Source organism: Aquarana catesbeiana, linkage group LG01 (assembly GCF_042186555.1).
Source record: "Aquarana catesbeiana isolate 2022-GZ linkage group LG01, ASM4218655v1, whole genome shotgun sequence".
NCBI lineage: Eukaryota > Metazoa > Chordata > Amphibia > Anura > Ranidae > Aquarana > Aquarana catesbeiana.
The window spans coordinates 64,228,274-64,253,641 of NC_133324.1; the positions used below are offsets into that span (position 1 = coordinate 64,228,274).

The 25,368-nt window shown below is 45.2% G+C and overlaps 1 protein-coding gene across 2 annotated transcripts in view; it reads left to right on the top strand.

Annotated features, from left to right (window-relative positions):
- Nucleotides 1-25,368, top strand: part of MYO5B (myosin VB) — a 394,698-nt gene that overhangs the window by 215,251 nt on the left and 154,079 nt on the right. For both annotated transcript variants that reach the window (XM_073619562.1, XM_073619572.1), the window contains exons 7-9: nucleotides 1,102-1,183; nucleotides 8,104-8,211; nucleotides 20,615-20,724. In XM_073619562.1, coding sequence (XP_073475663.1) covers nucleotides 1,102-1,183; nucleotides 8,104-8,211; nucleotides 20,615-20,724 — 300 coding nt within the window. The remainder of the gene's footprint in view (nucleotides 1-1,101; nucleotides 1,184-8,103; nucleotides 8,212-20,614; nucleotides 20,725-25,368) is intronic.

Here is a 25,368-nt window from a genome sequence, read left to right on the forward strand (position 1 = left end):
AAGTCCAAGACAAAAAATCTTCTGTAGTACAATGTGACCAAATCTTTTGTAATATAGGTGATGACCCTCCTTCGTAAATAATTATATACACCTCACCCAATGTTATGTAGGTTCTCTCACCTCTGTACTGGACCTCAAACCTTCTTAAGATGTCAAAACAGCTTAATCCATATACAATTAAGATCCTTCTTCATTAACACTCCTCCAGAAGACATCTTCTGCGATTCCCAATCATAGGAATGGCATTAAAAAGAAAGGAAGACTAATAGTGCTTTCCATATTCATTTTACTACAATAAAAAGGGTTAAAAACACATTCGCATAAAAGATATATAAGAAATTGAAGATACTCCGGCTCACCACCAGTTCCCAGATATAATGTGAATCGGCATCAGCAGGTTCCACTTCTCTACGCGTTACACCCCCAACAGGGCTTCTTCAGTAGGTAGAAGCTCCTAGGTGGCTACCGTTGGACAAGCATCACATTGTTTTAGTGATAACTGTAAAACTTTTGAACTTTTTTATACAGAGGGTAAAGTACAGAAAAAAAAAGAATGAAACTACCTCTCCCTCTGCCCGTAACCCCAAATGCTGCTGTAATTAAGAGAAATTCTCCACTGAAGTCTACCCTGAAACAGATGTTTCCAAAATTGGCAATTTCCTGGTCCCCCGCCGTGTCAATTAATTTCCCCTCCAACTCCTATGTCCCGTTCATACCCTATAATGACACACCTGGGAGTGTTGGTTTTTGAGGAGATTTCAAGTGGTGGTTTGTCTTCGATACATCAGTGTTCAGGGCGGCATCAAGAAAAGATAACTTTTACCAAGATTTAAAGACCTTGGCGATAGACATCTAGCACACAGTAACTAGAACTGCTCATAAGACTATATAGTGTAAGCACAGATATTTCAGTAGGGTTAAATAGGTTGGGAAAATACAAATGCTGATCAAGTTTACGCAAATAAAAAGCCTTAGGGCCCCAAACCCTCAGGTGAACAGAATACCTCCTAATAGATATACAAAAAATGAACATGATGCTTCTCTCCTTGGTCTTAGCAGGAAAGTCTTGTTATCTTAACCTTCCATCTTTTTATTTAACAGGCAGAAGAGGAGAGGAACTATCACATCTTCTACCAACTGTGTGCCTCCTCCAGGTTACCCGAGTTTGCCGACTTGTCACTAAGTGAGTCATTCTTCACACCTCGTCTCTTCTGCAGAGATAAACCAGCTGTTATACGCAACAGCAACATCTCTCAAATCCATTAGCTTGTCATTTTGAATAATGATACAGACAGATGTGTGTTTAGATGTAATTAAATCAAATTACGCATGATTAACCCATCAATATATTTTATGAAACAAAACTTGGAAGAGAGAGAGGAAGCCAACACAGCTGGCTGCCATCTTTTGTGTTCATCTTAAAGGGCCAGCACGCAGAGTTGTCAAGATGGCATTTTCATTTAAAAGAGTTAACGTTTCAGGAAGATTCGAAATGTAAAGCCAAACCTAAATCATATCTTTCTTTCATTTGTTCACTCTTCTTTCTTTCTTTCTTACTTTCTTTCTTACTTTCTTTCTTTCTTTCTTTCTTTCTTTCTTTCTTTCTTTCTTTCTTTCTTTCTTTCTTTCGTTCTTTCTTACTTTCTTTCTTTCGTTCTTTTTTTCTTTCTTTCGTTCTTTCTTTCGTTCTTTTTTTTTTTTTCTTTCTTTCATTCTTTCTTTCTTTCGTTCTCGTTCTTCTGTTCTCGTTCTTTTTTTTTTTTTCTCTTTTTTTTTCCTCTTTCTTTCCTTCCTTTCCCTTCCTTTCTCTTCCTTTCCCTTCCTTTCTTTTACCCTTCCTTTCCCTTCCTTTCATTCCTTTCCTTTCTTTCTTTTCCCTCCATTCTTTTCTTTCCTTTCCCTTCTTTCTTCCCTTCTTTCTTCCCTTCTTTCTTCCCTTTCCTTTCCCTTCTTTTTTTTTCCTTTCCCCTATTTCCCTTCCAAGCTTTCCTTTCCCTTCCATGCTTTCCTTTCCCTTCCTTTCCCTTCCTTTCTCTTCCTTTCCCTTCCTTTCTCTTTCTTTCCCTTACCTTCTTTCTTCCCTTTCCTTTCCCTTCCTTTCTTTCCTTTCCTTTCTTTCTTTTCCCTCCATTCTTTTCTTTCCTTTCCTTTCCCTTCTTTCTTCCCTTTCCTTTCCCTTCTTTTTTTTCCTTTCCCCTATTTCCCTTCCAAGCTTTCCTTTCCCTTCCTTTCCCTTCCTTTCTCTTCCTTTCCCTTCCTTTCCCTTACCTTCTTTCTTCCCTTTCCTTTCCCTTCTTTTTTTCCTTTCCACTCCTTCCCTTCCATGCTTTCCTTTCCCTTCCTTTTTTTTCCCTTTTTATCTTCCTGAAAATCCTTTTTTTTTTCCTTTCCTTTCTTTCTCTAACTTGGGGAGGGAAAGCAACAGACTGCATTAAAAAAAACTGACTCTAACCCGCTCCTCACTGGGTCCAAAATATAATGAAATGTTTGGCTTGAATTGGGCTTTAACCACTTCAGCCCCGGAAGAATTTTCCCCCCTTAGTGACCAGAGCGTTTTTTGCGATTCGGCACTGCGTCGATTTAACTAACAATTGCGCGGTCGTGCGACAATGTACCCAAACAAAATTGACGGGTTTTTTTCTCACAAATAGAGCTTAATTTTGGTGGTATTTGATCACGTCTGTGGTTTTTACTTTTTGCGCTATAAACAAAAAAAGCGCGTCAATCTTGAAAAAAAAAAAAATATTTTTTTTTACTTTCTGCTATAATACATATCAAAAGAAAAAAAATATAAAAAAATGAATTTATTCATCAGTTTAGGCCGATATATATTCTTCTACATATTTTTAGTAAAAAAAATCGCAATACGCGTATATTGATTGGTTTGAGCAAAAGTTATTGCGTCAAACTACGGGATCGATTTAGGGACTTTTATTTATTTTTTATTGTTTTTACTGGTAATGGCGGTGATCTGCGACAAATGTGACCCCAAATGACACTTTTTGTGGACCAGTGACATTATTACATTGATCAGTGCTATAAAAATGCACTGATCAATGTAAAAATGACACTGGCAGGGAAGGGGTTAACACTAGGGGTCGATCAAGGGGTTAAGTGTGTTCCCTCAGCGTGTTCCAACTATAGGGGGGATGGGCTTACTGAAACATGACATAGATCGCTGCGCCCAATCACTGGGAGCAGTAGATCCCTGACATGTCACTAGGCAGAACGGGGAAATGCCTTGTTTCCATAGGCAGTTCCCCGCTCTGTCTCTCCTCGCTGCGATCGCGGGCCATCGGCGGACATAGAAAGCCTGTTGATCCCCCAGAAATCCGTGGAGCTTCTAGCTTCCTGTTTGAGCTGACCCCGCTCCCTCTTCTGCACTGACATCCCGAGCAGTGTTGTACACACCTTCCTGTGTTCTCATTTCTATGAAATAAACGGCATGTGTCTACCAGTTTATCAAATGAGAACTGAGCGGGGCTGACAAACACAGCTTGGGATTTCACTGCAACAGAGGCATGCTGCGGGCTGGCCAGTCACCAGCACCTTATTAGTCAATGAGGTTCAATGAGAACAGGGGTAGGCAACCTGGGGCCCTCCAGCTGTTGCAGAACTGCGAGTCCCATCATGCCTCTGGGAGTAATTGTAACTGCCAGCCTTGCAATGCATCATGGGAAATGTCGTTCCACAACAGCTGGAGCGCCCCAGGTTGCCTACCCCTGCTCTAGGGCTAGGACACAATGCATCTTATGACTCTGATCCAGGGCATGCGGCATGCAGGGCTTCCCGCAGCATTCATGAGAATGCAAAATTCTGCTCTCGTGTATAGGGGTCCTCTGACATGAAGTGGGGACTGATGTAATGGGGGAATCTCTGATGTGAAGTGGGGCTCTGATGTGATGGGTGGACCTCAGATGTGAAGGGAGCACTGAAGTGATGGGGGGGGACCTTAGATGTGAGAGAGGCTCTAATGTTATGAGGGGGACCTCAGATGGGAAGGGGGCTTTAATGTGATGGGGAGACCTTGGATGTAATCGGGTGGGACCTCAGATGTGAAGGGGGCTCTGGTGTGATGGGGGGACCTTTGATGTGAAGGGGGCTTTGATGTGATGGGGAGAACTTTGATGTAATGGGCTGGATCTCTGATGTGAAGTGGAGCTCTGTGATCGGGAGACCTCAGATGTAAAGGGGGCTCCAGTGTGATTGGGGGACCTCAGATGTGAAGGGGGCTCTGGTGTGATGGGGGACCTTTGATGTGAAGGGGGCTTTGATGTGATGGGGAGACCTTTGATGTAATGGGCTGGATCTCTGATGTGAAGTGGAGCTCTGTGATCGGGAGACCTCAGATGTAAAGGGGGCTCCAGTGTGATTGGGGGACCTCAGATGTGAAGGGGGCTCTGATGTGATGGGGGGACCTCAGATGTGAAGGGGGCTCTGATGTGATGGGGGGACCTCAGATGTGAAGGGGGCTGTGATGTGATGGGGGGACCTTAGATGTGAGGGGGGCTCTGATGTGATGGAGGGGACCTCAGATTTAAAGGGGGCTTTGATGTGATGGGGAGAACTTTGATGTAATGGGGTGGAGGGGGATCTCTGATGTGAAGTGGGGCTCTGTGATTGGGGGACCTCAGATGTGAAGGGGGCTCTAGTGTGATGGGGAGACCTTTGATGTAAAGGGGTGTCTAATGTAATGGGGGAAATCTCTAATGTAATGGGGGGACCTCAGATGTGAAGGGGGCTCTGATGTGATGGGGGGACATTTGATGTGAAATGGGACTCTGATATGATGGGGGACCTCCAACATGATGGGGGCCTCAGATGTGAAGGGGTGCTCAGAGGAGAAGGCGAACCTCTGATTTGAAGAGGGGCTCTGTTGTGATGGGGAATCTCCAATGTAAAGGGGGCTCTCATGTGATGCGAAGTTAAGTTCTGATGTAATTAATTATAGTCTCCGGTTCCCCATTGATAAGTAACATTTACGTTTCTTACATTTTTATACTGGGGTGCCTTGAGATTTTACATACTTTTTAAAGGGTTCCGTGACTGAAAAAAAGGTTGAGGCTGTTTTAATGTACTTGCAGCATTTTTAAAGGGAAAAATCATGGTAAAATGATTTGCAAAAGCATTTTTGCATATCCAGTGTTACTTTGATTAGAATGCATACCACAGTACCCTCCTGCCCACCGAAGCCAACACCACCCTAGATTCTGGCGCTGACCTCCTAGTTCATCTTCATCTCCACACAACGAGAAGTGAATGCCTGGCGCCGCCCCAGCATTGTGATCAGATTCCGGCTCTCTATGGATGCCGGGAATGCAGCAGAGTCTGCGCATGCACTGGTCTGCATCAGGAAGGCTAAAGGAAAGGTGATTGATTTGAATGACCTGAAATCTCTCCATGGACAGTATTTTATGGGAACTTTTAAATAAGACAAAATGGTTCATTTACTAAAACTGGAGAGTGCAAAATCTGGTGCAGTCTGCAGAGAAACCAATCAGCTTCCAGTTTTTTTTGTGAAAGCTTAATTGAACAAGCTGAAGTTAGAAGCTGATTGGCTACCGTGCACAGATGCACCAGATTTTGCACTCTCCAGTTTTAGTAAATCAGCCCCAAGGTTTTAACGGGTTTCGACTTAAGGACATCTAGCTTTACCAGGAATTTGCCACCTCTTTGAATGTTCTAGTTCTCTCCTGTTACTTATATCCAGATTGTGTAGATTTGATATAACCTATTTAAAGTTTCTGATTCCCCCACCTACTCTCTGCATTGATACAAGTAATATCATTAGCACACTGAAGTTGAGAGGAAGATGAGCTGTCCAGTCCTTCATCTCAGGCAAGACAATTAAACTCTATCCCCCAGTGACCATATAAAGTTCCAGAAGAGATCCTAATTAAATAAAATGAGTCGTAATTCCGCCTCAGATGTAACCACAGATCAGTCTGGAGGCGCTGAGCCGGTACTGATTTACGCCAACTCCTCGTGTCAAGTCACATAAACGTAAGCTAAAATTATCGCTTGTAACATTCCATTCCTTATTTTTAAAGGAAACCTAAACACTAATAGCGATCCAGAAGCAGCCATTGCTGACTTTCTACTGAAAATGCTAGTTGCCCCGGCTTGCTCTGGTGTCCTTACTCCCAAGTCACCAGCCGGGAACAAGCAAGTCAGGGTTAAAGTGGTTGTAAACCTCAGACATGAAATATGAACAAAGCATATCCCTCTATAGTGTGTACTTCTCTCAATCCAGAGCACTAAGTGTCATTTCTGCCTGCTGCTTCCTTCCTCTATCAGCATGAGTCACTTCTGACACCAGAATGAGAGCAATAATTCTAGGCCACTTATTTTTGGTTAACTCTAAACTGATGACCTGTAGAGGCTTTTAAATCATCACCTATGGAAAATTTAGGGTACCTATGTTTGTCGCTGTTTCACAGGCGCACCCAATTTTAAGGCTTCCCATGTTGGGTATCTTGTTAGTCAGTGCAATCTCATCTTTAACCACTTCTATACGGCAGGCCGTCATATGACATCCTGGGCTTTCAGTGGTGATATTGTTTTTTTTTTCAGCCAGCGATTCCCTACACCAGGGATATGCAATTGCTGACCTCCAGCTGTTACAGAACTACGAGTCCCATGACGCATAGCAAGACTGACGGCCACAAGCATGACACCCAGAGGCATGATGGAACTTCTAGTTTTGCAACAGCTGGAGGTCCGCTAATTGTATATGCCTGCCCTACACCATACGAACAATCATAGCGGCTGTTCAGCCGCTTGATCGATCTTACTGGCGACAGGATGGGACGTCCCTCTCCCTCCCGCCGCCCTTCCGGTGCTTGTCCGGGCTCTCCCGTGGGATCGGGGACCCCCGAAAAGGAATCCGCCGGAACCGGAAGGAAGCCATAGATAAAACCAAGGGACATATTTTATTTATTTCATTTATTTTAGGTACTTATATAGCGCCGTCAATTTACGCAGCGCTTTACATATACATTGTACATTCACATCAGTCCCTACCCTCAAGGAGCTTACAATCTAAGGTCCCTAACTCACATTCATACATACTAGGGACAATTTAGACAGGATCCAATTAACCTACCAGCATGTCTTTGGAGTATATGGTCCCCGGCAATCTCTATGACTCTCAGAGGCCCAGGTGCGACAGTATGACGTCGCCACCGGGCGTAAACAAAGCCGGGGACTCGGCTGGAAAGCATCAGATCGTTCATTTTTTTTTTTTTTTTTGATTTCGGCCTTTCCTGCCTGAGATGTGGGGTCTCTCTCCATAAAGAGGACCCATCACGCACCATTCCTATTACAAGGGATGTTTACATTCCTTGTAATATGAGTAAAAGTGATTAAAAAAAAAAAAAATGTGCTATTATTGTGTGACATAAAATATCAGAACTTTTTTTTCTGTCTCTGCTTTCAGAAAAGAAATCATGCTTTGGGGGTTTTACGTAATCTTCAGGCCTAAAATTACTTTTTAAACGTATGCAAAAACGGCCCTGGCAGTGAACGGGGTAAAGCCATTGGATCAGCAGTGGCAGCCTCCATATTTTTTTTTGGTGGGGGGAGGGTCTCAAATATCAAAAGAAGCCAGTGACTCATTTTGATAGACTTGCACTGATTTTTGAGCATTCGCAAATATAGGTGACTCCTATGGTCACAGCATATACAGCATACCGTCTCTTTCCACAACTTCCTGTATTCCCTGCATGCTTTGCACCTTCTCCTCATTTCTAAGGACTACATATCCCATGGTACCTTGCTATCTGTAAGCTATGATTCCTGTACTGACTCCTGAAACCTCTCCCCTCAGCTCCTCTGTAGGGCAGAAGGCAGGCTCTGTGAAATGTGTGATACAGCAGTGCCTACTCACAGGACATATTGACTACGTGTAATCTGTGTTTTTCTGTCCCGGTGACAACGGCATCCACCATTTCTTGTACTGGTGTCACTGGGACAGAGAAATTCTGAGCCTGAAGTTGGGCTATGATTCATTGATGTAACAAAGGCTTTCCATCTACAGTATGGTTTTATATTTTCCAAGTATTTGTTTTTTTAAGCATTCTTACACCTCTTTATTTTTCCTAGCCCAAGCCGAGGATTTTTTCTACACCTCACAGGGAGGTGAAACGGCCATTGATGGAGTGGATGATGCTGATGACTTTGACAAAACGAGACAAGCTTTTACACTTCTGGGTAAGCATGAAATACTGACGGCTCAGGAAGGTTTTCCTTGTGCAGGTTATGGTGTGTAGGCTCCTCTGGTTTTACATCTTTAAGGCTGGCTTCCACACTGAGGCGGGGCGGACGCCAGCGGTAAAGCGGCGCTATATTTAGCGCCGCTTTACCGTCGTTTTAGCAGTGCTATTTGGCCGCAGGTTTTAACCCTTTTTCGGCCGCTTGCGGAGGTTAAAACTGCCCGCAAAGCGCCGCTGCAGCAACGCTTTGCTGGTGGGTTTGCAGCGCTGCCCCATTGTTTTCCATGGGAAGGGGCACTTTAGGAGCGGTGTATACACCGCTCCTATGGCGCTCCAAAGATGCGGCTTGCAGGATTTTTTTGACCGTCCTGCAAGTGCACCGCTCCAGTGTGAAAGCCCTCTGGGTCTCCATTATGGCCAGACAATTAGCTTTTCCTAACAATAAAAGCAACGTACCCCAAAAGTTTCATTACTGTAACAAATATTATTTCATTGTTTCATGGAAAAATGAGAATAGACCTTCCACCATGTGTGATCACATTATACTTCTGGTTGAGTTGACATGTAGAAGATTGTGGCACTATGACAGTAAAGCTACCTACAGATATAGGATGGAGGTTCTATGAAGCTTCTGTCCATAAACACGCATGCTTGAATGAGAAAAGTGTGCATGTTTCTGCCTTGGGAGTTCAACGTGCGGCATGGTATATACTCCAGACCTCTGCACTCTGTACAACGTGCTGTATGGTATATACTCCAGACCTCTGCACTCTGTACAACGTGTGGCATGGTATATACTCCAGACCTCTGCACTCTGTACAACGTGTGGCATGGTATATACTCCAGACCTCTGCACTCTGTACAACGTGCTGTATGGTATATACTCCAGACCTCTGCACTCTGTACAACGTGCTGTATGGTATATACTCCAGACCTCTGCACTCTGTACAACGTGCGGCATGGTATATACTCCAGACCTCTGCACTCTGTACAACGTGCTGTATGGTATATACTCCAGACCTCTGCACTCTGTACAACGTGCTGTATGGTATATACTCCAGACCTCTGCACTCTGTACAACGTGCTGTATGGTATATACTCCAGACCTCTACACTCTGTACAACGTGCGGCATGGTATATACTCCAGACCTCTGCATTCTGTACAATGTGCCGCATGGTACATACTAGAGACCTCTGCATTCTGTACACAGTGCTGTAGATTACACTTCCCAGACCTCTGCACAACTTGCTGTATGTTACATGCTCCAGATCTCTGCACTCTATATAATGTGCTGTATGTTATATACTCTAGACCTCTGCACAACGTGCTGTTGATTACATCTAGACCACTGCCCTCTATAGAATGCGTTGTATGTTACATTGTTCAGACCTCGGCACTTTGTACAAAGTGTTGTTTTGCAACATGCTGCATGTTGCATACTCAAGACCTCTGCTCTCTGTACAACATGCTGTATGTTACATACTCCAAATCTTTACCCTCTGTACAACCTACTGTAAACTACATACTCCAGACCTCTGGACTGTATGCTACATATCTGCCCTCCGTACAACATACTGTATATTACATACTCCAGACCTCTGCCCTCCGTACAACATACTGTATATTACATACTCCAGACCTCTGCCCTCTGTACAACATACTGTATATTACATACTCCAGACCTCTGCGCTCTCTACAACCTGTTGTAAATGATATACTCCAGACATCTGAACTCTGTACAATGAGCTGTAGATTCAATACTTGGGAACTCTGCATGCTGTGCTGTACATTACAGACCTCAGGATGGTTGCCTGTCATGCTGTACACTATATACTCCAGAATGCTGCACTTTGTATGCTGTGTTAAACTTTACTAGACCACTGTGCTACAAACCATGCTGCACATTACATAATCTGGATTACCGCCCTCTGCACATTGTTCAATATGTCACATACTGGAGACTGCTGCATACAGTGCGTCATATTTCTAGGTAGATGAAATGGACCACTGTACTCTGTATATTTTGCTTTGCTTTCTATTGCCTGGATCGCTGCTTTCTGTATTATCTGCTGTATATTGTATACTTTAGACATCTGCCACCAGTTCACTTTGGCACACATTACGTGCCTTGAGTTACTCCAGGCTCCTCCAAAAAAAGAATTAAGTCATCCGCTACAAATCCTGTAGCTGCTGACTTTTAATATAAGGACATTTCCCTGTCCGGGGATCCAGCGATGTCCTCAACCGAGGCGATTCTTCAATCAGCTTCAGGTGCAGGGGCCGGCATCTCAAGTAAGGAAAATAGAAAGTAAAGCCTTGCGGCTTCACAGCCGGCATCCTACTGCACATGCGCGAGCTGGGCTGAGCCTTGTGAATGGTTCCGCCATCTTCTGGGACCTGTGATGTGTCCCAGAAGACTGTGGTGGAAATAAGAGGGGGCAAACTTCTATCTGAGCCAAAAGTGGGAGTGGGTACCTGTCAAAACCAGGTACCCCCCCATTAAGTGCCAAATGTGGCAGTGGAGGAGGGGAATGCAAACAAGTAGAAATTCCCCTTTTGGGTGGATCCCCTCTTTATACTGCATCACTATGTACACTATGCTATACAATACATTCACTATACAGTGTGCTGTGCATACATACAAAATACATTTTTACCACTAAGAATTTCTTTCAATGATCTGGTACACTTTTGCTATTTTACTGTAAAATCAAGGTTACAGAATACTGACAATGAATTTTGCTAATAGAGGAGGGTAAAATAAAATATTTTTTGAGATGTGATAATAAATGTTAGTGATGGTATTGGTAAGGGTTGTGTTGTATTTATAGTGCCTTGAAAAAGTATTCATACCTCTTGAAATTTTCCACATTTTTGTCATGTTACAACAAAAACGTAAATGTATTTTATTGGGATTTTATGTGATAGACCAACACAAAGTGGCACATAAATTGTGAAGTGGAAGGAAAATGCTAAATGGTTTTCAACATTTTTTACAAATAAATATGTGAAAAGTGTGGCGTGCATTTGTATTCATCCCCCTTTACTCCGATACCCCTAACTAAAATCTAGTGAAGTCAATTGGATTCAGAAGTCACCTGTGAAGCCCTCAGAGTTTTGTTAGAGAACCTTAGTGAACAAACAGCATCAGGACCACACCAGACAGGTCAGGGATAAAATTGTGGAGAAGTTTAAAGCAGGATCAGGTTATAAAAAAATATCCCAAGCTTTGAACATCTCACGGAGAACTGTTCAATCCATCATCCGAAAATGGAAAGAGTATGGCACAACTACAAACCTACCAAGACATGGCCGTCCATCTAAACTGGCAGGCCGGGCAAGGAGGGCATTAACCACTTCAGCCCCGGAAGGTTTTACCCCCTTGTAACATGACAAAATGTGGAAAATTTCAAGGGGTATGAATACTTTTTCAAGGCACTGTAAGCTGCATTTATTCCTAAACTTTCTTAAAAGATGAATTATAGAAAATTATGGTAAAAGCAGCTTTTTTTTTTCTTTTAGTATATAATTGAAAGTGATAGAACAAATGGTTGAGTCTTGCTGAAACAGAATAGTCGGCTGTTCATGACTGCAGGGCAGGTCTCTAATGTGGAAAAGCCTTTTACTTTAAAATGCCTGAAACTCCTAAGTGGAAGTGACATGGTACATACGAGATAGAATAGTGCGCTGGCATGAGATGTTCAACATTTAATGCAGCTTTTTGATGGAGCGTTCTGTCTGCGACCACTAATGTGCTTGTTGTCGGGCAGCATTACATGACGCCTGCCACATCAATAAACTATACAAACTTCCACAGCTTTCATGAAAACTTTTTCTTTTCTCGGACATCACGGGACACAGAGCCACAGTAATTACTGATGGGTTATAGGGTATCACTAGGTATTGGACACTGGTCACACCCTAATCAGGAAGTTCAACCCCCTATATAACCCCTCCTCTTCCAGGGATACCTCAGTTTTTACACCAGTGTCTTAGGTGTTGGACGTGTAAAGATGTCCTGTGCTGAAGCTCCAAAAGGAATATTCTAAGATCCTATACTGGGGCAAGCCAGGCGACCGGATCCATTCAAAGTGTCTTTTCATGGCCGAATTGAATGGTACCCGGGCCTCGTGTCCGAAGAAACGAGGTTTTACCTGTAACGCTTCTCTTTTTAGAGAGCTGGACCCGCGGATCAGAAAATGGCTTTAAACTTCCTAATTTCTGGCGAGGTGCTTTACAGGCCCAGAACTGAAGGATCCCCCTACTGATGGGGGCCCCAGTCTCTGACGGTTTTTCCACAAACGGAGCCCACCGTGAGAGGCGAAGGCTGGGTCTGTGTAAACTGAACCCTGCGGCCTGGATAAGGTAAGAGGAGATTCCACAGAATTTTAATTCTAGTGGCTTTTCTCCTTTAAGGTGAATGCATGCTGTGCCTATTGTGACCACCGGGGGCTGCCAAGAGCACAAACCTTTTCATGTTTGATCTGTCTCAGCGTCCGCTGCATTAGCTCTTCCTCCAGCTCCAAAGGTAGATGGTGGGGGGTTTTCTCTGCTGGGATGGTCCCCCCAGGCTAGGGAAAGGCTCAGGTATGCTGTAAGGCGGGTGAGACCGCACTGTCACAGCCGCTGCCGCCGCCGCCACCGAAGCCGCATTGCGATGCAGGGCCCATCACTGCCGGCCTCCTCCTTATTCCCCCAACCCCAGCCTCCCTTCAGGCTTGTCAGAAAGGGTCGGCTCGCGCGGGAAGCGCTCGTTTTTCAAAAACGAGGGGGGGGGGAGGGGGGGCGGGGCGTCAGCACAGCGTCAGCGTGCCCAGACGCCCACAGTGCCAGAAAGCATGGCCATTTAAAGCACACTGTACAGGTGCTCTGAGCTTTGGAGAGACACAGAGCTGACAGTCGCATGTAAGGTGGGACACAGGCATTCCCCTAGGCTGCATTTACTAAAGAACACCGGACTGGGCATTTGGTAGCAAGGCTTTTAGCCAGACTACATCGCTCAGCAGTCAGTGTTCGCTTTTGATACCTCACACCTTGTTGCTTTGCACTATGGGTAGAAGAGGTTCAAGCACCCCAAGAACCAGAGGCACTAGGGGGTCTCGTTCAGGTTCTGAGGACCCCCTGTCTGCTACACCATCCCCTCCTGAGGGACCAGGGGCAGCTGGACAGGGAGAGCCATTGGGGTTAGGGGCTACATCTGCTGCCGGCACTTCAGCCCCTGTGTACATTACACAAGAAGTTTTTTCCTCAACCATTTCTGGATTAGAGAAAAAGCTAATGGCCGCGATTACATCTTCACGCAGTGAGAGAAAACGCACAAGGCCTTCCTCTGCTTCCCAAGACCCTCAGTCAGAGGAGCTCTGGGATAAAGGAGATGAATCCCTTTCAGAGGATCGGGATGGGACAGATGATTCCTCTTCGGAGGATTCAGGTGGAGAGCGACCCTCTGCGACTTCCCAAGAGGAGAAAGTCTTAGTGCAGATCCTCACTGGTTTGGTCCGCTCCACATTTAAGTTGTCCCTACCTGAAACTACTACAGAAACCTCTTCTGCTTTGGGGTCACTGAAACCTTTCCAAACAGCACATGCTTTTCCTGTTCATAATTTACTTGAAAAGCTGCTTTATTCTGAGTGGGATCACCCAGATAAGCGATTTCTTCCGCCGAAAAAGTTTTCTACACTTTATCCTATGGAAGAAAAGTTTATTAAGAGGTGGGGAATACCGGCCATTGATGCGGCCATTTCCTCTGTAAATAGTAATCTGACTTGTCCTGTAGACAACGCTCAGATGCTCAAAGATCCTGTGGATAAAAAGATGGACTTCTTATTGAAAGATGTGTTCTCTTTAGCAGGATCAGTGGCCCAACCTGCAGTAGCAGCGATTGGAGTCTGTCAATACTTAAGAGTAAGGATGAGCTCCGGCGTGTTCGCATGCTGCACGTGCCGATCCCGCCAGGAAGTCGGCACGGCGCAGCGCTAATCACAGGCAGTGAGACATTTCCCGATGTGTGGCTGCAGAGCTCGGGAAATGTCTCACTGCCTGTGATTAGCGCTGCGCCGTGCCGACTTCCTGGCGGGATCGGCACGTGCAGCATGCGAACACGCCGGAGCTCATCCTTACTTAAGAGACCATGTTAAACAGGTCATCAAAGTATTACCTGAACAGCAGGCCCAGGGGTTTGCTAACCTTCCTGCGGCTTTATGTTATGCTGTTGATGCCATTAGAGATTCTATCGTGCAAACCTCTCGCCTCTTGCTTGGGTTGGTGCATATACGTAGAATCTTATGGTTGAAAAACTGGTCAGCCGAAGCACCATGTAAGAAGCTACTGGCTGGGTTTCCCTTCCGTGGTGAAAGGTTGTTTGGAGAGGACTTGGATAATTATATCAAGATGATCTCCTGTGGGAAAAGCACTCTCTTACCTGATAAGAAGAAGAGTAAGCGTCCCTCTTTTAAACGGACTCTTTCCCCAGCGCCAGGGGCATCAGCCTCCAGGCAGTCACGAGGGTCTCCTCCGTATGGGGCAGGAAACAAGAGTCAACCCCAGGGACACAAGAAATCCTGGGGGAAAAGGTCTTCTAAGCAAGACACTAAGACCTCTTCATGAAGGGGCGCCCCGCTTGCTCGAGTGGGGGGAAAGACTGCTGCAGCTCTCAGGGCCCTGGCAGAAGGACTTCCAGGACAGATGGGTGATCTCCACGGTAACCTTAGGGTACAGACTGGAGTTCCAAGAATGTCCCTCTCCTCGTTTCCTCAGATCAGGTGTTCCCAGAAAGCCAGAAGAGAAGCAGTCGCTCCTTCTAGCGATAAAGCGACTTTTGTCGCAAGAGGTCATTGTGGGGGTTCCCACAAAGGATCAAGGATTGAGACTTTGTTCCAATCTTTCTATGGTCCGAAAACCAAATGGGGACGACAGACCCATTTTGGATTTGAGAGATCTGAAACGATTCCCAAGGATGCAGTCCTTTCGTTTGGAATCAATTCAGACAGCAATCTCCGTCCTGCAGGGAGGAGAATTTCTGATATCAATAGGCATCAGAGATGCAGGCCTATATGTGCCCAGTTTTCCTGCTTAACTGAAGTGTCTGCAGGCAAAGATCACTGCTCTAAGGGAGCTGATTCTGACAGTCAGGGCCAAGAAGGGTCTTTCTGTCCGCCTTTGTATAAGGCTGCAGGGGAAGATGGTGGCTTCATTCGAAGCAGTTCCCTATGCGCAGTTCCAAGCAGAACTGTTGTAACACAGTATTCTGTTGACCTGGAACAGGAAGGTGCAGGCATTAAACTTTCCAATGCACCTATCGCATGCGATGCGTCAGAGCCTCAGTTGATGGCTCATACCCGAAAACCTACAGAAGGGGAAATCCTTCCTACCGGTTGCCTGGGATCCTCTTGCAGGCAGGACGGATGCGTTGGTGATTCCGTGGCATCGGCTCTCACCGATTTATGCATTCCCTCCCATTCTGCTACTGCCACGGCTCCTTCGCAGACTCAGGCAAGAAGGGAAGTCGGCACTTCTGGTGGCCCCCGTTTGGTCCAGAAGAACCTGATAAGCAGAAATAGCAGGGATGATGGTGGGTTCCCGGTGGACCCTACCGATACACCCAGACCTGTTAGCTCAAGGTCCGGTGTTCCAGCCTGCCTCACAAATGCTAGATTTGACGGGTGGGCTATTGAATCCCACGTTCTGAAAAATCGTGGGCTTTCAGGTCCTGTCATATCTACCTTGATCAAGGCAAGGAAGCCAGCTTCCAGAATGATTTATCATAGTGTCTGGAAAGCTTATGTATCCTGGTGTGAATCCAGGGGTTGGCATCCCAGGAAATATGTCATAGGTAGAATTCTGGATTTTCTACAATTAGGATTAGAGATGAAGCTGGCCTTGAGTACCATCAAGGGCCAGGTGTCGGCCTTATCAGTTTTGTTTCAACGGCCGCTTGCTTCGCATTCTCTGATCCGAAACTTTATACAGGGGGTGATGCGTCTTAATCCTCCGGTTAAGGCGCCCCTAAACCCCTGGGACTTGAACTTGGTTCTATCGGTGTTACAAAAACAACCTTTTGAACCAATACGTCAGATTCCTTTGGTCTTACTGACGAGGAAACTAATTTTCCTGTTAGCTATCTCTTCTGCTAGAAGAGTATCAGAAATAGCAGCTCTTCCCTGTAAAGAGCCTTACTTGATTATACACAAGGATAGAGTGGTACTGCGCCCTCATCCTAGTTTTTTTACCGAAGGTGGTTTCAGATTTTTCATCTAAACCAAGACATTGTGCTACCTTCCTTTTTTCCAGAACCTTGTTCTTCGGAAGAAAGGTCATTACATTCTTTGGATGTAGTAAGAGCAGTCAAGACCTATCTGGAGGCAACTGCTCAGATTCGCAAGACGGATGTCTTGTTCGTGCTGCCGGAGGGTCCCAATAGAGGACAGGCAGCGTCAAAAGCGACCATTTCTAAATGGATTCGACAGTTGATTATTCAAGCTTACGGTTTGAAACGGAAGGTTCCCCCGTTTCAGATCAAGGCACATTCCACAAGGGCTATTGGTGCTTCTTGGGCAGTGCATCACCGGGCCTCTATGGCTCAGATCTGCAAGGCCTCAACCTGGTCTTCAGTTCATACATTCACCAGATTCTATCAGGTGGATGTGAGAAGGCATGAGGATATCGCCTTTGGGCGTAGTGTGCTGCAGACAGCGGTACAGGGTCCTCAGGTCTGATAGCACCCTACTTGGTTGTGATCCCCCCCCCTCAGTTGGCATTGCTTTGGGACATCCCATCAGTAATTACTGTGGCTCTGTGTCCCGTGATGTCCGAGAAAAGAAAATAGGATTTTTTATTACAGCTTACCTGTAAAATCCTTTTCTTTCGACGGACATCATGGGACACAGAGGTCCCGCCCCTCTTCTAATACACCTATACTGCTTTGCTACAAAACTGAGGTATCCCTGGAAGGGGAGGGGTTATATAGGGGGTTGAACTTCCTGATTAGGGTGTGACCAGTGTCCAATACCTAGTGATACCCTATAACCCATCAGTAATTACTGTGGCTCTGTGTCCCGTGATGTCCGTCGAAAGAAAAGGATTTTACAGGTAAGCTGTAATAAAAAATCCTATTTTTACAGCTAATCTAAGCAAATGTAGTGGTGTAGTTGCCACTAGTGGCAAATATCCATCAAATCACCCCGCTGCCAATGAACAGTCATTTGCTCTGTTTTTGTTTTCGTTTATTGGGGGGGGTATAACTTGGTTGGGGAAAGGGGGTATATGGGGTGCCCATAGATCAAATCACTTTGCCATCATATTTAACCACTCCAGCCCCGGACCATTTGGCTGGCCAAAGACCAGAGCACTTTTTGCGATTCGGCACTGCGTCGTTTTAACTGACAATTGCGCGGTCGTGCGACACGGCCCCCCAAACAAAATCGACATCCTTTTTTCCCCGCAAAAAGAGTTTTCTCTTGGTGATATTTGATCACCTCTGTGGTTTTTATTTTTTGCGCTATAAACAAAAAAAAAAGAGCGACAATTTTGAAAAAAAAAAAACGCATTATTTTTTACTGTTTGCTATTATAAATATCCCCCCAAAAATATATAAAAAAACATTTTGTTCCTCATTTTAGGCCGATATGTATTTCTTCTACATATTATTGGTGGAAAAAAAAATTGCAATAAGCGTATATTGATTGGTTTGCGCAAAAGTTATAGCATCTACAAAATAGGGGATAGATTTATAGCATTTTTATTAATATTTTTTTTTTTTTACCTAGTAATGGCGGCGGGCGATCAGTGATTTTTATCGTGACTGCGAAATTATGGCGGACACGTCGGACAATTTTGACACATTTTTGGGACCATTGGCAATTAATACAGCGATCAGTGCGAATAAAAAGGCATTGATTACTGTAAAAATGTCACTGGCAGTGAAGGGGTTAACATTAGGGGTCAGTGAAGGGGTTAACACTAGGGGGAGGTGAAGGGGTTAAGTGTGTCCTAGTTTGTGTTCTAACTGAAGAGGGATGTGGACTGTGCAGGGAAACTAAAAGATCGCTGTTCATACACTGTATGAACAGACGATCTGTCAGTTCTCCCCTCAGAGAACTGGAAAACTGTGTGTTTACACACACAGTTCCGGGTTCTCTGTGTGCCCCGAGCGATCGCGCGATCCCGGCGGTGATCGAGACCCCGGGCACTCGCATCAGCTTGGAGGGGAGGGGGGAGTGCGCACCCCCTAGTGGCCACAGGCCGAAGCGACGTTACATAACATCGTTTCGCCCAGCCGTGCCATTCTGCCGCAGTACAACTGCGGCGGCTGGTCGGCATGTGGTAAACTTTACAGATTAGAACTTAGTTTGAGCCTGAAGAAATGATGCGCATGTGTAACAGCTACAGTCTCTTCCCTGCATCACCATGCAGACTATTGCTCCTCCTCTGCTCAACTCCTGCAGACTATTGCTCCCAGAAATTCCTCATCAATGACAATGACCATGGAAAGATGAAGACTTCACCTAAGACTGTGTAAGGGTGAAGTTCCCAAAAATCCTCTCCTCCTGTACAAACTTATACTGTAGCACATTAATTTGTTGTCACATCTTCTTCTGTATACAAAAGAACCCACTCTGAATAGTCCCTAATGCTGACTCTGAGTCATTGCTGCTATTAGGCCAGAGGCCTACAGTACTTCTCCCCGGAGGCCTAGTAGGTTAATAACATGTGCTGAACGGTGGACTACTGTTCCCAGCCAGCCCAACTTGCAAATCCTGTGCCCTCGGGCCACATCGATTTGGCACTACTCCCCACAGTCTCTCCTCTGCTCCAGGATTCACTGACCGTGTAATGATGAGGACTTCACCAATGACCGTGTAAAGGTGAAGTTCCCTCACAGACTTCCTGGCATGTCTCCACATCAAGCTCTCCACCGTGGTACACTCACCAACCTTTCTCTGCCCCGAGTCCATGATGAAGAACTTAACCGTACCGTACGTTCCAACAGCTTCTCCTGCCCCTCTGCTCCAGGAATTCCTTATCAATGACCGTGTAATGATGAGGACTTCACCAATGACCGTGTAATGATGAGGACTTCACCAATGACCGTGTAATGATGAGGACTTCACCAATGACCGTGTAATGATGAGGACTTCACCAATGACCGTGTAATGATGAGGGCTTCACCAATGACCGTGTAATGATGAGGGCTTCACCAATGACCGTGTAATGATGAGGACTTCACCAATGACCGTGTAATGATGAGGGCTTCACCAATGACCGTAAAAAGGTGAAGTTCCCTCACAGACTTCCTGGCATGTCTCCACATCCAGCCCTCCACTGTGGTACACTCACCGACCTTTCTCTGTCCCAAGTCCATAATGAAGAACTTAACCGGACCATACGTTCCAACAGCTTCACCTGCCCCTCTGCTCCAGGAATTCCTCATCAATGACCGTGTAATGATGAGGACTTCACCAATGACCGTGTAAAGGTGAAGTTCCCTCACAGCTCTCCCGGACCTCCTCCTGCGATCGGCGCACCCCGGGGGAAGGCCTCCTGCCTGTTACCTCAGCTTATATAGGAGGCCCGCCCCCTGCCAATACCAGTTGGGGATTGGTCAGGGCTCCCACATGAACTACCTTCCACTCCAGTTCTAGGCCCTGCCCCTCTTCCAAAACATTCTCCCTGGAAGCAGGGGAGGCGCCTCAGAACCAAAGTACAGATGGTCACACCCACTGCTACACTAATCACTCCATGCCCCCAGATCAAAACAGACAGGCCTAGCTCAAAGCACAGGCCTGCCCAAATTTACCTGTGCTGACCATTTTGCCTAGCAAAAATCATATGCTAGCACCTACCTATTAGTAGAGGGTGCTACATAAATAAATAAATACACAGATGAACAACATATACAAGAGCTGTTTTACCTGCCAAAGGATTTGTAGTTCTGTCTATCCAGTCCTGAGATTCACACAGCTCTGCCACACAGCAAAGCCCTGTGTGGCAGAGGATGACAATTGATTTTTCTCTGCTGCAGGTAAAGCGGAAACTAAGGCCTGGTTCACACCTATGCATTTTTTTTTGTGTGCGTTTTTTCAGTTTTGCAGAAACACACTACAGTCCACTTAACATGGTTTCCTATGGGTCACATTCACATCTGTGCATTTTATGGAAAGGGCCAGGGACCAGCAGGTTGTATTTTTTGGTTCCATAGACTTCAATGGTTTGAAAAATGCAAAATGCACCTGGAATATGCAAACTGGCAACCTGCATAGGTGTGAACCAGGTCTCAGGTTGCATTCACATCTGAGCGTAGCGATTTACTGCGTTTTTGAGTGTTTTTTAGAAATGTCTTAGTGCAGACAGAGGCTACATTACTGTTACTATAACTTGTTTCTCTGTGCTGATGTTTCCGCAGGTGTAAAAGAGTCTCATCAGATGACTATATTTAAGATCATCGCCTCTATTCTACATCTGGGGAACGTGCAGATCCTTTCCGAGCGTGACGGAGAGTCCAGCAGTCTGGAGGTGAGCAATCCCTGTTTTAGAGGGAAATTACAAGTCAACTGTATTTTAATGTATTTTTAGACCCCTTTCACACTGGAGGCATTTTTCAGGCGCTTTTGTGCTAAAAATAGCGACTTTAAAGCGCCTGAAAAAAGCCTCATCTGCAATCCCAGTGTGAAAGCCTGAGTGCTTTCACACTGGGGCGCTGCGCTGGCAGGACGTCAAAAAAGAGGTCTGCAAGCAGCTTCTTTAAGGCGCTTTAGGAGCGATGTATACACCGTTCCTAAAGCGCCCCTGGCCATTGAAATCAATGGGCAGCGCCTGCAAAGCGCCTCTGCAGCGGTGCTTTTAACCATCTATTCAGCCGCTAGCGGGCCTTTTAACCCCCACTAGTGCTGCAAAAACAACAGTAAAGCACCACTAAAACTAGCGCCACTTTACCGCCCGGGTGCTGGCAGTGTGATAGGCCTCTTAAGTTTATGTATTTATATCTGATAGATATCTGGTGTGTGTGTGAATAGGTATATCAGATGTATTATTATTAATAATAATAATGTATCCAAAAGTGTGTGTGTGTGTGTATGTATATACATATATAAAAGTATTTGCCCCCTTTCTGGATTTTTTTTTTTTTTTGCATATTTGTCACACTTAAATAACTCAGATCATCAAAAAATTTTATTATTACACAAAGATAACCCGAATAAATACAAAATGCAGTTTTTAAATGATGGTTTCATTTATTAAGGCAAAAAAAGCTGTCCAAACCTGCCTGGCTTTATGTGAAAAAGTAATTGCCCCCTAAACCTAATAACTGGTTGTGCCACCCTTGGCGAGAACAACTGCAATCAAGCACTTGCGATAACTGGCAATGAGTCTTTCACATCGCTGTGGAGCAATTTTGGCCCACTCTTCTCTGCAGAATTGTTTAAATTCAGCCACATTGGAGGGTTTTCCAGCATGAATGGCCTGTGTAAGGTCATGATACAGCATCTCAATTGGATTTAAGTCCGGGCTTTGATTAGGCCACTCCAAAACCTACATTTTGCTTCGTTTGAACCATTTGGAGGTGGACTTGCTGTTGTGTTTCGGATCATTGTCCTGCTGCATAACCCAAGTGCACTTGAGCTTGAGGTCATGAACTGATGGCCGGACATTCTCCTTTATGATTTTCTGGTAGAGCTCAGAATTCATGGTTCCATCAATTATGGGAAGTCGTCCAGGTCCTGAAGCTGCAAAGCAGCCCCAGACCATCACACTACCACCACCATGTCTGACTGTTGGTATGATGTTCTTGTTATGAGATGCTGTATTCGTTTTATGCCAGATGTAACGGGACGCACACCTTCCAAAAAGTAAAATTTTTGTCTCATCAGTCCACAGGATATTTGCCTAAAACTCTTGGTGATAATCAAGATGTGTTTTGGCAAATGTGAGATGAGCCTTTGTGTTCTTTTTGGTCAGCGGTGGCTTTGGCCTTGGAACTCTCCCATGGATGCCATGTTTGCCCAGTCTTCTTCTTATTGTTGAATCATGAACACTGATCTTACCTGAGGCAAGTGAGGCCTGCAGTTCTTTAGATGTGGTTCTGGTTTCTTTTATGACCTCCTGGATGAGTCATCATCATGCTCTTGAAGTAATTTTTGTAGGCCGGCCACTCCTGGGAAGGTTCACCACTGTTCCAAGTTTGTGAATAATGGCTCTTCCTGTGGTTCACTTGAGTTCAAAAAACCTTAGAAATGGCTTTGAAACCCTTCCTAGACCGATACATGTACATTACTTTGTTTCTAATCTTTTCTTGAATTTTTTTATATTGTGGCATGATGTGTGGCTTTTTGTGATCTGTTAGCGTGCTTCACTTTGTCAGACAGCTTCTATTTATGTGATTTCTTGATTCAACAGGTCTGGCAGTAATCAGGCCTGGGTGTGGCAAGTAAAATTTAACTCGGCTTTCCAAAAAAATTGTGGTTAATCACAGTTCATTCATGATTCAGCATGGGAGGGGGCAATTACTTTTTCACATTGACAGGTTTGAACAGTTTTTTTTTTCCCTTGATAAATTAAATAATAATTTAAAAACTGCATCTTGTATTTACTCGGGTTAACTTGGTGTAATATTAAAATTTGTTTGATGATCTGAATCATTTAAGTGTGAGAAAAATGCAAAAAAAAAAAATCAGTAAGGGGGCAAATACTTTTTCACAGCACTGTGTGTGTGTGTGTGTGTGTGTGTGTGTATATATATATATATATACACACACACACACTATATTACCAAAAGTATTGGGATGCCTGTCTTTACACACACACATGTACTTTAACCCCAGTCTTGGTCCCTAAGGTTCAATATTGAGTTGGCCCACCCTTTGCAGCTATACCAGCCTCAACTCTTCTGGGAAGGCTGTCCACAAGGTTTAGGAGTGTGTCTATGGGAATGTTTGACTGTTTTTCCAGAAGCGCATTTGTGAGGTCAGGCACTGATGTTGGACGAGAAGGTCTGGCTGGCAGTCTCCTCTCTAATTCATCCCAAAGGTGTTCTACTGGGGTGAGGTCAGGACTCTGTTCAGGCCAGTCAAGTTCCTCCACTCCAAACTCGCTCATCCATGTCTTTATGGACTTTGCTTTGTGCACTGGTGCGCAGTCATGTTGGAACTGGAAGGGGCCATCCCCAAACTGTTCCCACAAAGTTGGGAGCATGAAATTGTCCAAAATGTCTTGGTATGCTGACGCCTTAAGAGTTCCCTTCACTGGAACTAAGGGGCCAAACCCAACTCCTAAGGAAGAACTCCACACCATAATCCCCCCTCCACCAAATGATGTGGACCAGTGCACAAAGCAAGGTCCATAAAGACATGGATGAGTCCGCGCTGTCCTGAGGTCTGTACACTTTACTATATGTAGATGGACATGTGCAGGAAGAGAGAGGGGTTCTAAACTGATGGGGGGTCTATACTGAGGGAGGGGGTCTGTACTTATTGGGGGGGGGGGGGGTCTATACTGAGGGAGGGGGTCTGTACTTATTGGGGGGGAGGGTCTATACTGAGGGAGGGGGTCTGTACTTATTGGGGGGGGGGGTCTATACTGAGGAACAGGGCTCTCTACTAAGTGAAGGGGGCTGTACTGAGGGGAGTGGTCTATACTGAAGGAAGGGGGTCTGTACTTATTGGGGAGGAGGGGGGTCTATATTGGGGGGGTCTATACTGAGGAACGGGGCTCTCTACTAAGTGAGTGGTCTATACTGACGGAAGGGGGTCTGTACTGAGGGGGGACTATAATTTGACGCCACTGGTCCATAGTGACATGATAACATCACACAGTTGCTGCAGATTTGTCGGCTGCACATCCATAATGCCAATCTCCCGCTCCACCACATCCCAAAGGTGCTCTATTGGATGAGATGTGGTGAATGTGGAGACCATTGGAGTACAGGGACCTCATTGTCCAGTGGTGAGATGATTGGAGCTTTGTGACATGGTGGATTATCCTGCTGGAAGGAGCCATCAGAAGATGGGGACACTGTAGTCATAAAGGGATGGACATGGTCGGCAACAATACTCAGGTAGGCCGTGGTGACTAAACGATGATCAATTGGTACTAAGGGGCCCAAAGTGTGCCAAGAAAATACCCCCCCCCCCCCCACCATTACACCACCACCAGCCTGAACCGTTGATACAAGGCAGGATGGATCGATGCTTTCATGTTGTTTACACCAAATTCTGACCCGACCATCTGAATGTTGCAGCTGAAATCGAGACTCATCAGACCAGGCAATCTTCCAATCTTCTATTGTCCAATTTTGGTGATCCTGTGCCAATTGTAGCCTCAGTTTTCTGTTCTTAGCTGACTGGAGTGGCACCCGGTGTGGTCTTCTGCTGCTGTAGCCCATCTGCTTTAAGGTTCGATGTATTGTGGGTTCAGAGATGGTATTCTGCATACCTTGATGGTAACAAGTGGTTATTTGAGTGTATTTTCCCTTTCTATCATCTGGAACCAGTCTGCCCATTCTCTAACCTCTGACATTAACAAGGCATTTTCCCCCACACAACTGCCGCTCACTGGATATTTTCTCTTTTTCGGACCATTCTATATAAACCCGAGAGATGGTTGTGTGTGAAGATCTCAGTAGATCAGCAGTTTTCGAAATACTCAGACCAGCCTGCCTGGCACCAACAACCATGCCACGTTCAAAGTCACCTAAATCCCCTTTCTTCCCCATTCTGATGCTCGGTTTGAACTTCAGCAAGTCATCTTCACCACGTCTAGATGCCTTGAGTTGCTACCATGTGATTGGCTGAGAAAAGCAATTTGTGTTGCCAAGCAATTGAACAGGTGTACCTAATAAAGTGTCCGGTGAGTGTATTTCCTTTTGTGGTTTTTGAGGAATAATTTGAAATGAGAGTTTTTTTTTCTGCACCTTTAATGGGGGAACCATTGTGATCTGGAAATAATTGAAATCTCTGGATTGACTGATTATTATCACATGTGGTTTACAGTCAGTGTGACCTCCGATTTGTACTTTTTCATCATCTGCTCTGTTTAATTTGCTTTGGTTTTTGTACGATTGAATGACAAAGGAGAGATCGCCTGTGTATCTTATCCCTACAAATTGTTTTTTCAGTAAAATAAGAAAACACAGTGTGAGAAAAGTTTTCATGGCGGATCCGT